Source organism: Pseudorasbora parva, chromosome 9 (genome assembly GCF_024679245.1).
Source record: "Pseudorasbora parva isolate DD20220531a chromosome 9, ASM2467924v1, whole genome shotgun sequence".
In the NCBI taxonomy this organism is placed as follows: Eukaryota; Metazoa; Chordata; class Actinopteri; order Cypriniformes; family Gobionidae; genus Pseudorasbora; species Pseudorasbora parva.
The window spans coordinates 40,213,973-40,229,144 of NC_090180.1; the positions used below are offsets into that span (position 1 = coordinate 40,213,973).

Consider the following 15,172-nt stretch of genomic DNA (forward strand, 5'->3'; position numbering starts at 1 on the left):
TCGCCTCCAGATCCTGCACTTCACCCAGGAGAAACTGTTTAGTGTCATGTTCACTATGTTTCATGCTGGGATGTTGCTGGCTAAGAGAAGCAACCGTGGTTGATGGATTTTACTGTCGCAGGAAAAGCAGGTCTGCTTGCTTTGACAAATAAAAAATAAACTAGAAATCGGAAGAATGATCATGTTATTACCGTTATTGTGTCTTTAATGCCATTGGTTGGGTAGTGTCTGTCATCTTAATGTGACATTAAGATTCACCAACCTACCAAATATGGTTGAATTACAGCAGTGACGTGTAACCTAATGAATTCGGCGAGTTAAATTATGTAAATGTTTCAGTTGTAGTCTTTTTAAAAGGCATTGAATTAATAAACTAAGTGTAATGTGTTGTCAAAAAATATTTTTTTTTCCAAAACATATTGATACTGAAATATTGGAAATGCTTCCAATACTAATTTTCTGCAGAATAGATACACTCTCATCTCTCCGACAGCAAGTTGACACACAAACCCGCCTCCCCTCACTCACTGGTTTCATTTGCTCCGGATAAATGTTGTTGGTGTTACAGGGCTTGAATTTCTACGTGGTATAATTTTACTCATTCCCGCAGATTTTGGGCTAAGAACCCAAAGTGTGCGCACATTAAACCACCTCTCAGTACTAAATGTAGTTCTTTTTCGCTGCTTATTATGGTTAACCCGTGAAATACACGCAAAAATAATGTCCAAATGCCAGTCTTGGTGAGTATTCACAAAAACATAGTCAGTTATGTTAAGTGAACATAAACAGTTGAGAAAGAAAACGTGTAATCAGTATAAGGGGTCCGTGCGTCACATCTTAAAGTGACAGCAGCCTAATATACAGTGGTGGCCAAAATGAGTAGAACACTTGGCATCTGGGGGGTCATCATATTGGGCCTGGATTTATTTTCCAAGAGGACAATGACCCAAAGCATTCTTCTGAATGGAATATTGAAAATTATGGACTGGCCCCCTCAAAGTCCGGACCTCAACCCCATTGAGCAAATGGAAAATAGTTGGAAAATGAACTGGACAGATCTATTGTGCATTCAAAGGAAAGCTATTGGCTTCAGTTGCAGAAGGCATGGGATAACATTGGTGTTAAAGAAGAAATATATTGACAATATGCAGAGAGATGTGCTGCTGTAATTGCTGCAAAAGGTGAACATTCCAAATATTCAAATTAAAAGTGGATGAAAACAGTACGACTCACTGATCTTCTATTTGATGGTCAGAGTAACCACCTGCATGTTTCATGAACGTTATAAAACGAAATCATGTTTTTGAAGCAAAAAGCAATATTTTCAGATCTGTTAGGTGTTCTAATCATTTTGGCCACCACTGTACCTGTTGCCAAATTATGAGATCTATAAAAAAAAAATCTATATGGCCGTTTTCCCCCATTGTATCTGTCAAAATTGTGGCCAGTGAAAATAGCCACAGTCGCGGGTAATGTCAAGCCCTGCTTATTCTGTTTCAAATTTAACTTGCAGAATCAGAATATGACATAAAACATTTGCAAATAAAGCAGCGTTTCCATTCCATGCGTTCGATAGAACAAAATCGTCACTTCCTGGGAAATTGGCACAAAATCTGTAATGAAAATAATTATTGCAAACAGGGAAGCCACAGACGAAATGCAATAAATGCTGTCATGTTATCTTGCGTTCGGAGGCTGATGCCTGGTGTTTGGGAATGCAATCATGTGAGACTTCTGGAAGGACATTATGCCAAGTCATTCTGAGGACAGACTTTGGCTCAGGCATTTCAAAATGATCAAACCAACATTTGAGATGCTGTGCATTGAAATGAGTCCTGATTCGGCCAGGTATCCAATCACATCCTCTGCTGATGTAAAGTCATGCGAGTTTTGTTGTCAAGGGATTTATTTTGGTAAATGTGTTTCCATCATATGCTCATGTTTTCTCAATTGTCTATTGCTTTAGAATATACACACATCTTATTTCCATCTGGGTTTTTTTAATGCAATATCCCCAAATTCAAATAAAAACAGGTGGATGGAAACATAGAGGTTAGCTAACTAGAAAACATTAATTTATTTTAAACTGAGAGAAAGACTGACTTTCTTCTCATTCCTGTTGCGTTTTCAGTGGAAGTCTGGAAGTTTCTCTTTCTTTTCTCTCTTTCTTCTCTCACACTCTAGGCAGATTCCATGTTGACACCAGAAAGTGTGAATTATTCATTTCTTCAGGCAGATGAAGAATGGGTGGCAGAGGCACGTGATGTGCTCACACTCATGTATGCTAACTACATACACACGCACTCAACAACTCACACTCACAACATGCTCATGGGCACAAATACACTACTATTCAAAGTCAGTATACAAAATTATTACTTTTATTCAACAAAGCATTTGATTGATCACACACATTTACACATTTACAAATTTTTTATATATCTTTTTTAATAAATGCTATTTTTTACTTTCTATTCATCGAGGTATGCTGAAAAAGTATCAGTTTCCACAAGAAAATATTAGGCTGCACAACTGTTTTCAACATTGATTATAATAAGAAATATTTCTTGATCATCAAATCAGCATATTAGAATGATTTCTGAAGGATGATGTGACACTGAAGACTGGAGTAATTCAGCTTTGATCACAGGAATAAATTACATTTTAAAACATATTAAAATATAGGTATTGTAGATAAGTATTGTAGGAATACTTCACATCCTTACAGTTTTGACTGTGTATTATTTTATCAAATATATATGCAGCTTTGGTGAGCATAAAAGACTTTTTAAAACCATTACAATAGTGTAAACATGCATGCTCATGAACATAAAAAACACTGGGGTCATATTTTTTTAACTAAAGCTTTCTGTACACTGTAAAAAATTATATGTTCAATAAGTTATGACAACATATGTTTTTACATTGTTTTAACTCATCAAAATAAGTTAAGAAATGTTAAACATAAGTTATACAAGATGTAACTAATTTTTTAAAGTCAGTTTAACATAATTTAAGTTGAAATAACTTAAACATCTAAGTCGATTGTACTACAAAAGTTCAAAATTTGCCTTTTTTAACAGTGTATATTACATACTTACACTAAAACTTAAAGGCTTTTAGCAGTATTAGAAACAATTTACATTATTATGTTTTATTTTTACTTTTGATGTAAAATGTCCCTCTATGTCTTCAGTGGGTGTCAATTTTGGTTTTGTCCATAAAGTAAACCTGCAGTTACTAAACCCATATACACACATCAAAACGTAGCTGTAAGGTACATTGTGTTGCATTTTTCTCCTCGCTGCATCTGTGAGAGTTTTTGAAAGATAAATCTGCAACTTCAGTTCCCCATAGAGGATTAGCATATAATCCATTAAAAAGTGATTTAAGTTGATTCTATTGAAGGTTCAGCATGGGTGGAAGTAATTCCAATCACAATGTCACATTCAAATTACACAGCAAATATAATACAATGAAAAGTTTGTCGTAGAATTTTAAAGGGATAGTTCATCCTAAAATGAAAATGGTCATTATTTACTTACCCTAGTGTTGTTATAATGCAGTATGCCCTTCTTTCTTTTTTTTCCGGGCAACTAAAGGAGAAATTAAAAATATATATATCTTGTTTGCGCTCGTCCATATAATGGCAGTGGATAACAGTCAGCATCAAGCTTTAAAAAAAAAACAGCAAAAGTATCACAGAGTGATTCCACGCATCACATGCTGTATATTCCAAGTGTTTTGGGGTATACAGGAAATTTCATGTATTATCTCAAGAAAATCCTGGCCATGACTGTTTGTCCTCTGTGCATGGCCATGCAATGTGTGTGTTTGTGAGACTATTAGTACTGCAGTTCACTTTTCTTCACTGAGTTGAATATCTCCAGATGGGAACTCCATTTTTCTGATGACAGTCAGAATGACAGTTTACGGGTTGCTATAACTTCTTGAACAGCTATATTCACCTCAGACAAGAAGTACATGGGTCGTATTTCATGTCGCTATTTTATTCATCTTGATTTCTCACAAATGGTGTGCTTTCTCTGGGTGAGTCGGAGTAAACGGCGGTGCTTGTAGAGTTTCATGAGCACACACACGTTGCGTAGCCTCGCACAAGACCAATGGCCAAGGGCAAGATTTTCTTTAAATAATGCATTCAATTTCTTATACCGCCAGAACACTTGGAATATACAGCATGTGTTGCATGGAATCACTCTGTTTGAAGCTGGTCACTGCCATTATATTGACGAGTGCTGGTGGAACATTTTTTTCGAAAATACTTTTGTGGTCTGAAAAACAAAAGAAGGGCAAACGACATAGAGAACACCACCAAGGTGAGCAAATGATGACTTTCTAGGTTAAGGCTTTTTATGACTTTTTCCTTTTAGGTTTTAGGACCTAACCCTTTAATATCTAATCCAATTCCAGACTTGATATTTATCTGGAAATAAAGATGGTCGAGATTATCATATGTAATGATGACAATAATGTGGGTAACGCTCATAATAATAATAATAGTAATCAGGTGATTTGTTTTGCCCCACAGGTCAGCCGTGTTCTGAAACCCGGAGGCCGTTTCATCTCTGTTACATTTGCGCAGCCACATTTCCGTAAGCGACTCTACGCTCGAGCAAAGTACGACTGGTCTATCAAGCACTATCACTATGGCAGCAGCTTCCACTACTTCCTGTATGTTCTCACCAAAGGGGAGGAGCTTAGCCCAGAGGATGCTGCATTAGAGAAGAGACTGCTCGAGGAAACCGAGGCTTCACCGACTGATGTCAAATTTCAGGAAGTGGATTCTGAGGACTTCCTGAATAACATTGGATTATAGGGACTTATACAGCATGCGATCAAGAGACTGCTGACCGAAGTTGTACATACTTCTTTATTAATATTTTTTATGCTCCTATCCTAATAGATTTGTTCACCCAAAAATGTAATCGTTTTCTCACTCGCGTTCCAAATGTATTTCTTCCGTGGAACAAAACATTCAATGTTTTTTAATTTACTTTCATATACTTTTGTGATTCAGGGAGGAAAGAAACTCAAACAGGTTTTTGAAATTACGTGGGTGAGTAAATGATGACAGAATTTTCATTTTTGGGTGAACTATCCCTTTAACACTTTGCTGGCCTAAAAATGGATCGCTCTGTTTTTCTGGTGACATTAAGATGACACAGCCACTTCTCTTAAAGGAACATGCCGAACTTTTGTGACTTTGGCTTATTCACCGTACCCCTCAGCTCAGAGTTAGATAAGTCCATACATACCATTTTTATCTCCATGCGTGTCATAACTCTGTCTGACGCACTGCAAGCCTAGCTTAGCACAAAGACTGGAGGTAAATGGCTCCATCTAGCCTACTGCTCAATAAGTGACAAAATAAAGCATTTTCCTATTAACATGTTGTAATGTGTACTGTTCGATAACATCGGAGTAAGCCGCGGTGCTTGTAGAGTTTCATGAGCACACACACATTGCGTAGCCTCGCACAAGACCAATTTTTGTAATGTGTACTGTTACATCGTGTACCAAGCCCCGATAGAAAAAAAAAAAGATTTTCTAGACCGATATGTCTAGGAACTATACTCCTGCTTAATAATCAAGGAACTGTCCTGCCGTACCATGTGTGCAGCGGTGTGATGAAATCACAAAGCATCTGAAAATAGGCTAACTTTCATCAACATAGACAACATGACAACCTGCTTGCACAGGAAGTGTGCTGGGGAGTTTTTTTCAGGAGCTGCGTGGTATCATTGCACCGCTGCACTCATGGTACGGCAGGACAGTTCCTTGATTATCACGCAGGAATGAGAGTAAAGTTCCTAGACATATCGGTCTAGAAAATGGCAAGTTTCCATTTTCCTTCAGCCTTAGTACACGGTGTAACAGTACACATGTAAATAGTAAAATGGTGGCATTATTTTGTCACTTATTGAGCTATAGGCCAGACGGAACCGTTTACCTCCAGTCTTTGTGCTAATCTTGGCTAGCGGTGCGTCAGACAGAGTTATGGCACGCACGGTGATAAAAATTGTATGTATGGACTTATCTTACTGAGGGATACGGTGAATAAGCTAAAGTCCCAAAAACTTAGTGTGTTCCTTTCCTTCAATGTCCAATGAACTGAAATGCCATGTTTGACTTGTACGCTACTATCGGTTTTGAGTTGCTTCAATACATCGACTTGGAGCAACAATAAGCTTGTAAACAAATATCTTGTCTGTTTTTTAAAAGGTTTTATACCATGATTTTTAGGACTCTTTCATGTGTAGTTTAACTCTCTCTCTCTCTCTCTCTCTCTCTCTCTCTCTCTCTCTCTCTCTCTCTCTCTCTCTCTCTCTCTCTCTCTCTGGCCTATTTCTCTGTGTGATTGTGTTGATTGGTATGACAAGGTTGAGTGCTTGACATCTGCACACTTGTGCAGAGACAAATCTGTCACAAAAGCTTCTCAAACAACAAATAAACAGACAGAAAACAAACAACCCTGCTGTGTGCCAGAATATGACAGACGTGTGTGTGCGTGCGCGCGCTGTTTTGGATGAGGAATGGCTGCAGTGAATCGGAGGAGGCCATTAATAAACCAGAAATCATCTATTTTTAATTTAGCTCTGGAATGTAATTACTGTCTATTTTTAAGATTTGAGGAAGGTGCCTGGATTTCAGAACAGCTTCCTGTGTGCCAATGTGAACATAGATTGAAATGTTACCCTGTGATTTTTAGTAGTAAATAGAGGAAGGTTAGTCTTAAATCAGAAGAGCCCAAAGCACCCACTTCATGTTGTGAATGTTTCCCATGGCATTACTAGGTGTTTCTGATCGGTTCCTATGGTTTCTTAATAAAAAGCCATCTAAAAGTATGGTATTTTTATCCTTAGTTATGCTTGGGTAAATCTATGGGATTTTTTTCTCATCCACTTTAGCTGTCTTCTAGGGAAATTGGAAGTTTGATCAATTAAAAAAAGTAATAGCACAAAACTTAATGTCCATGTGGGATGAGTTATGCACCCAGATTAATTCTGAAGGGATGGTTTTTGAAGCCCTAACCCTATCCTTAAAGTAACGGTTAATAATTGTTAATAAATGGCAATGGTTCTTATACCAGTAGCAGTTTCATAAACATTTAGTTCAGAGTTGATCGTGTCCAGATTGAATGCTTCATCTGTGAAAGCTGATGATGTAGTCACAGGTCTTTCCCCTTCACCGAAGCACTAAGAAATGACGTCAGGGCAGGGAGGGTATCAGATGGCCCCTGGTATCAGGTGAGCCGTAGGTATCAGGTGTAGATTTGTTCTGTGATCGTATCCTCACGCCATGCTGTGTAATGGTTCTTCTGGAACTTATTGCTGTCTAAACACCATAAAGCTGCTGCGGGGAACAGGAGACCCTGATCAGTCTAATGGCTGATTATGTTTTGTCTACACCCTTGCGACGCGAGTTTTACTTTAGAGTGGCATTTCAGACCATGAACTTTAATAATGTACTTTTGAATAATTGATTGGATAATTTCAGTAGTCTGCTTGAAAGATGTTTTCTGAGTTGGTGTCAGTCCTTGTATGGTTCTTTCTCACCAAATTGAATTGAATAATGTGGCTTTTAAATGTCATAAACAGTTGTTGTATTGACGATAATGCTACATTTTTGATGGATGGATGGATGGATGGATGGATGGATGGATGGACTTAATTGCCTATTTTGACAGATTGCTTGTTATTGTTTGTTGTCACTATTATTGTCACTACCCACAAGAAAATGATCCAAAATGATAATATGACCCTTCAAATCATTCTTTAAAGATCTTTTCAGGCTCATGTTCCTGTAGGGACAAATGTGTGCTGTTGTTCAGCTGGGGGGAGGGGTCAGGACACACCATTACATCATCATCATCATCATCCAGCAGCGGCGGCAACAACAGCAGCGTGGTATTGATACCAGACACATAAACCCTGCTCACAGCCGATCCACTGACAACGCTAGGGTAAACATTTAACTAAGCTACGTCACGGACAGAAACGTGTGTGTGCTTGTTTTTGTGATATATCAGGACACAAATGTGTATAATGACATAGGGAATGACAGGTATTACAAGGAGAGGGTGAAATATGACATTACCCATGTCCCCACTTTTCAAAAGGCTTATAAATCATACAGGATGTTGTTGTTTTTTTGAAAAAAGTAAAAATACAGAATGTCCCCCCCACACACACACACTGCAGGGGCAGTGAGGGGGATAGATAATACGCTTTGTATTGTATGAAAACCATGTCCCCACATTTCACAAAAAACAAGTGTGTGTGTGTGTGTGTGTGTGTGTGTGTGTGTGTGTGTGTGTGTGTGTGTGTGTGTGTGTGTGTGTGTGTGTGTGTGTGTGTGTGTGTGTGTGTGTGTGTGTGTGTTTGGTCACTACTGCTGTTAAGGTCAAAACAGATTTTTTTGGCACAGAGGGCATCACTTCAAGACATAATTGATTACTTACCAAACTCTGTTATCCTTGGTGTCACATCTCTGTTATGTGTATGTAATGAGATCAAAAATCTAAATTATATTGTAATGTATTTGTAGACTGATATGTGTTTTACAATGGCATAGAGAGCTGTGTATACGTGAATGTTTACAATATACAATGTTTACAACTTTTACAATATTTTCACAAAATTACCTGTTTTGTGGCACAGGTATAAGGGTAAAATAACAATCTCAGCTGATGTAGCCAAATATTGATATGGGCATATATTATAATTGGCAAATGCCGCCAACTATTTATGTATTTTAAATATTACGTATCAGTCTGTCACTGTCGTAAGACTGCAGAAGAGTTGCAGGTTCTGGAACAACATTCCTGTCATAGTTCCAACTCCATTTCTAATCCATAAACTATCCCTAAAATCAAGCAAAATGATAGGATAATCATATAAATGTTAAATCCCAAGCCAATCCCTGAACCTAATCCTAAAACATGATTGGATATTAGAAATGTTTCAACAGGGCCAACCAGGATCCTTCATGGCCTTGGATAATAACTGTAAAGCAGAGCGGTGAATGAGACTTCCCATATCCCGTTTGACCCGATCTTCATTTTTCTGTTGTCTCTAGCCAATGCCTAATTAAAAGTAGAAAAAGTAAAAAAGTATTTTTGCTGTACTTCAGTGGCATCATTTTCTATATATTTATGATTTATACGATCCAGTTTAAACACCTCCATGTTGACTCGCAGTGGTGTTAAATGAGGATTTGCAGCTATAGAATATGTTCTTATCTCTAATGAAGGAGATCAAAGGAAGGAGCACCAACTCAAAGCTACGAGCTGGAATAAAGCAAGGACAATGCTCTTAAATCAAACGACTTCCTCACTTTTCGTTTCTTCCGGCAGAGAGCTCGTTCTTTGAGAATCTCAGAATGTCATCTCTCCCTCTTTCTTCCGTTATCACGCTGCCATTATCTGCCGAGAGTTGGGCTTTCCATATTGGGTCAGGCCACAGCGTCGCTCAGTCACTCCAGAGCTGCCGCGGGCCGCCTGTCTGTTCAGATAGTGTATCAGTAATCTCCAGCTCTGAGCAGCCTGTGTGAAGCGGTAAGGATTCCCCTGGGCATTGGAGCCGTTCAGGAACACTGCAACAGCCATGAAGGTGTATTAATAGACTGAGATGGTGAAGCTGAGTGCCCTTGACTGCGGTTGAGTAACTGACTGATGGACTTTCTGCTGTGTGAGAACCTCGTTGAGTCTTTTCGAATAAACGCGCACAGACGCCGGGGGTCTGTGATGACCGTGGAGGTTAAACTGACATTGATCAGCTAAAAAATCATTTGAAAATTTTAGTGCTTAGGTCAAATGGAGTTATAGAACCTTATCGGGATTGGATGAGTATTGGAGTTTAAATTGATTTAGGTAAGCCTGACTTGTTTCCAGATGGATCCTGAGCCTCATTGCACACATCGGACGTGGCTGACCCAAAGGCCAATCGTGGGCGCATCACGGATCACGGATAAAAGCCATTGATTCTCTTGCGGTAGAATCACACACATTGTATTGGGGGTGTGATGAAGGAAAACATCAATATTGCTGTGAAATTTAACTGCATTAGATGTTATTGTGTTTGGTGTAAACACAGCTTTATCCAAGCTGTTTGGAAGTAATAAATGAATAATGTCACCAGAGAAAACAATCTGAAATGACCACTAACCATGTCTGCTTATCATGTGTTTAAGGTACCAGATCTTATATTAAAGAGAAAGTCAGATTCCTGTAAACAATCATTCCTGTAGCTCATAGGAGAGCATGGTGCCAGGCTGCTATCAACACCAAGGTCATTGGTTCATGCCCTATGTACTTATAGAATGTACACCTTGAATACAATGTAAAGGCCAATTGACACTGCTCTGACATACGCCAAACAATGGCAACTGATATGATCTGCAGGTTTTGTCGGATCAGTGCATTACTGTGCCACTGGTGTCACTTGTTTTCGCCGACTTGGAATGTCTGAGAAGTGACATACTGCAAGCTGATGATGACTGTTGGCATTGGTCAGTGAAGTGGGAATTATCCTAAGTCGCTTTTGTGTAAATGTGTCTGCCAAATGCTTGGGTTGACCCAAAATTGAATATTCTGCCATTTAGGATACATTCAGACTGCAGGTTAAACAAAGGTTTTTGCTCATATGTAACTGTTTTTTGAAAGATCTGTTTTTCTCATGACCATGTGGACAGCACAAACCACATGGAATCTAATATTTTTCAAATCCGATTTGTGCCACTTTGACTGTTCACAAAAGTGAAAAAGTGAAGTCAATGCATCTCGATCCCCCTAGGTGGCTGGATGCAGTATAGGTCATAAACTCCGCCCTCTCCATGAATGGTGAGACAAACTAAACTTTAACTTTTTCACCTACATTTTTTTGTTTCGGTCCTTATAAGCAGTCTTTATCATGCTAAAGTTAGTTCAAGTACTTGTTCTTTAAATCTGCACTATGTAATTTTTCCGTCCGCTAGAGGGCGCTTATTAAAAAAAATGGCCAAGTTTGAGTGCAGAATCTTGGGACATGTGGTCTTCACCTCACACCCGGTGGAATATAGAACTCGGCAGAAATCATGTTCATGGATGCGGTTATTGACTTAACTGTATGAAGCAGAGCAGGACAGAGTGTTGTGGAGCTGAGCACGGCCGCTGGAGCGATTGTTACGCAAACACGCCTCGCCAGCGACGGGACTATTATTACGACGCCCGGACACAGACGCCGGCCCTATTTTCAATTATGTACTTTTATCAGTGTTCTTCTTCGGAAAATGTTTATTTCCAAGACATAATATTGTACTTTTTACACAAATACATTTCATATTGAATATTATTTAATACTTAATTACATTAAAAATGTAGTATACTTTTACTCAAGTAAAAGTATTTTAAGTTTTACTAAGTACAAGTAAGAAAGTACTAAATTTTTAGTGCAATTAAGTATTAAATGAAAGAAAACAACAACTTTTTTAATGAAATGCAGTCCAGTAAAATGTATGACATTATATATTATGCTTTGAAATGCAGTGAAGTAAAAGTTTTCTAAAGAAAAACACAAACTATATACTTAAAAATTTGCTTGAGTATAAAGTAAAAATACTCCACCACAGTCCGCCTCTGCTGTTATGAGCGACTTCCTTGCTGTCGTCTCAACCAGTTACAAAACATGTCTCTGTTATATTGTCTCTGTTCGGCCTGTACTTTGCAACAACACAAGACAATGCAACAATGTCTGACTTTTGCATGGCATGAGAAAGCCACATAAAACAAAATCCGATCAGAGCATTATGAAATAGATTTCCAGAAATGCATTTTGAATAGGATTTAAAACCACATATGTTGCTCGAAATGGATTGAAATGGAATTTCATGTGATTTTTGCCGTTCACACTTGCTAAATTTGTTAACATTTCAATCTGATATACACAAAAATCGGATTTGGACTGACAGTCTGAACGTAGACTTCCATATGGGGTCCTAAATCCGTACAGATCAGATGTTTTGCAGTGCGACCTCAGTCTGAACAGTCATCGGAATTCGTGCGACTTTGACGTCACTGTAGATCAACATTCGTCAGAACTCTGCACTCATGAGAGTTGCGATAGGTGGACACTTGAAGGACAGTGATGTGTCAGAACTCAAGTATTATAGTGACAGCTCTATATGCAAGCAAAATATAAAGGGTCGTATCATAAATGTTTAAAAACTCCGCTCTCTTTTTTGTACACCATTCGGTGGCTGATAACACTATTAAGTTAATACTTACTTTAATGTTCTCTGTGTGACGGTTCTGCGGGACGTATTTTTATTGTTCTTTTGTGCATACGGGTCAGTCCAGGACCTATTCACACTGGAATCTGATATTGGCCAAATTTAAAACAACATGAACAGCTATAAAAAAAAATAGGATCTGAGCAATTAATTGGAATTGACTAAAGCTTATAGTGTGAGCATAGCCTTATACACCCTGGTGCGCCAAACCTGTTCTTTCTTCTACGAAACATAAAAATAAGATACCTTGAAGAACATTGAGGTCCAAACAACAGTGGTCCAAATTGGCTTTTATGGTATGGCCAAAAATCTATTTTCAAAATATCTTATTTTGTGTTCCAGATGAAAGAATGTCATACATTTTTTAAATGACATTAGGCTGTGTAAATGATGACTGGATTTTAATATTAGGATGTGCTACCCCTTTAAAGATTTCAAGGAAACAGTCAAATTATTTTCTTGTCTGCTACATCAAGGTCTATAATCCATCTTCCAATGTCGATGTGCAGAAGGTCCTCAAGTAATTGTAGCAGCACAGCTCTAAGCTCTCATAAAACCTTATGCCACAGGAACAATTTCCCTGACATCATAACCGTGAGCTTAGCCTGAGATCAGTCTGAGCGTGATTACGCGGGCATCAGAACTGGTGCCAAACTTCACTGCGTCCTTTGGGAAATATAGGCCTGGAGCTCTCTCCATATAGTTTCATCCTCTTAGACAACTCCAACACTAAAGATCTGTGAGGAGATAACAGGCTGAAAGAGGATGGCAGTTCCATGAATTATATGGAGACGTTAAAGGTAGGCGATTTTCAGTGCGGCTAGCAATAGCAAATTAGCTTTGAAAGCATGAGATACTTCCTTCAGAGCGTCTCCAAAGTCACGCCTCCTTCAAAACACATCATGAGACGAGAGACGCCGTGAAACTACCTCATGTCTCAAAGCACATAACATTACAATAATAATGAACATAAACAACTTACTTGACTGCTGCAGATTCATTTTCGGTGTTGATAGTGTTGCCATTGAAACCCATAAATTCGAGTCATGGGTTTCCATCTCGTCCAAATGGCAGTAATATGGCATGAACAGCATGTGCTGGTTGTTTTGGTAGAGGTGGAACTGTAAAGGCTGCTGTTTCGTTTGCACCGCTAATGATGTGTGATGTCTGCTCAAGCAGGGTGATCAACACCAATATTGCTGTGAAATTTAACTGCATTAGATGTTACTGTGTTTGGTGTAAACATGATGTGTGATTTTCAATACTCTTGATAGGATAAGTGATGAAATAGTTGTTATGGAAATACATATGTTGACAGCCAGATAGGACATTCGGTCTGAACGCAATGATTGGACAAACATTTTATGTTTGCATAGGATATATCAACATATAAATACATTTAGACCACTTAACTTAGTGATTGCTATCAGGATGTGAAGACACTTTTAACCAGCAAACAAACCGCCATCCTGCTTTTAATATTTCATTAGATGACAACAGCTTGATCTTGGTCATTTAAAACTGCAAGGGGATATTTTTAAACATGTGACAGTTGTTTCATCACTTTATAGATAGTCTTTTTTATTAGCTCAGCTGAGATGCAAACATCAAGTCTTGTTTATTAGAATGCCTGTTCCTAAATTCAGATGGGTTTACCAGCCTCGAAATAAATATGTGTGTCAGACTTGTTTACCTCTGTAATGCAGTCAAATGACGACAGAAATCCATATGCGTGTTCTTCCACCATTTATTAGTTCACCAAATACAGTGAAAATGGTATTTTAATATGCAATGATTCATTCTTAGAATGTCATGACATTTTTTGTTGCTTTTTTGCTTAATAAAACGATGTTCCATTATTGAAAAGTATTAAGGTGTCATGCACAACAAACCATAGTCAGTTTCTTTAGAATAATGGTACAAAACAAAGCAAAAAATTCAAATAAAATCAACGAAAGAAACGTAATGTCCAAAAACCTGTCAAATAACAAGTCATTTGAAGATATCCGTAAACAGTGCAGTAGATTTCTAATATCGCCATTTTTCTAACAAATTCAACAAAGCTCAAGTCACAGTTTACGATTTCCATATAACAGTAGTTCAACACAGATGTGTAGGTGTGCAAAAAAACCAGAGAAACATTCATTCATCAAGTCTTTTAAAAAAAACCATCCCAACCAAACTGAATTATCCTCTCGTCCCCGTCTAAAGATTTTTCTCTGAAATATAAACATCCTTGTTGATGAATCTTTAAGACAACATACTAGCATATAATTTTAAATAACAAATATTTAGATATAAAAATACAAATATGATTTTTTTTTTCTTTCAAAAAGAAGCGTGCCAGGGTAGGATTCATGGTGGCACCTCTGTTGGCACCGGAGTGAAAGTTCATGCAAAGAGATGGACACGACAAATTAAAATAAAATAAAATAAATAATGAGGAGCTGATGAAAAAAATCGAAATATATAAAACATAAAAGGGCTTGGAAGAAACCAAGATGCATTCATGTTGGTTTAATTACACGAGGTGGTGATGCACAATGTTCCTCTGTGCTGTACTGATGATGTGAATCCGTGGCGCAGGTGCGCAAAACAATAGATCAGCAAACGACGCTTCAAAGACTATACGCTTCAACACCTGTGGGCATGTGTATGATCATATTCTCACTTTCTGAAAAAGAACATGATGCAAAACAGCGAAAGAAAATATTCACATTGCACCATCCGTACATATAGTTCAATTATCATTATGGGAGCTCAATATCTTTGTGTGTTTGTGTGAAGCCTAAAATGTCTCTAAAAGCGGCAGTCGAATTGAAGTCGACGCTCAAAGGCAGATCCACGCGTGTGTGTGTGTGTGTGTGTGTGTTTGTGTGTGAGA

The 15,172-nt window shown here is 38.1% G+C and overlaps 2 protein-coding genes across 3 annotated transcripts in view; one reads left to right on the forward strand and one right to left on the reverse strand.

Annotated features, from left to right (window-relative positions):
• The window catches only part of ece2a (endothelin converting enzyme 2a), a 101,658-nt gene extending 96,038 nt beyond the window's left edge, over window positions 1-5,620 (forward strand). Inside the window, exons 4-5 of one of the 2 annotated variants that reach the window (XM_067453285.1) lie at window positions 2,185-2,256; window positions 4,550-5,620. In XM_067453285.1, coding sequence (XP_067309386.1) covers window positions 2,185-2,256; window positions 4,550-4,837 — 360 coding nt within the window. In that variant the 3' untranslated portion in view covers window positions 4,838-5,620. The remainder of the gene's footprint in view (window positions 1-2,184; window positions 2,257-4,549) is intronic. The other variant, XM_067453286.1, reaches the window with a different exon arrangement.
• Window positions 5,621-14,017: 8,397 nt separating this feature from the next.
• camk2n1a (calcium/calmodulin-dependent protein kinase II inhibitor 1a) overlaps window positions 14,018-15,172 on the reverse strand; it is a 2,680-nt gene continuing 1,525 nt past the window's right edge. The window contains exon 2 of the mRNA XM_067452640.1: window positions 14,018-15,172. This exon is cut by the window's right edge and continues 501 nt beyond it. The gene's annotated coding sequence lies outside the window, so the exon portion shown is untranslated.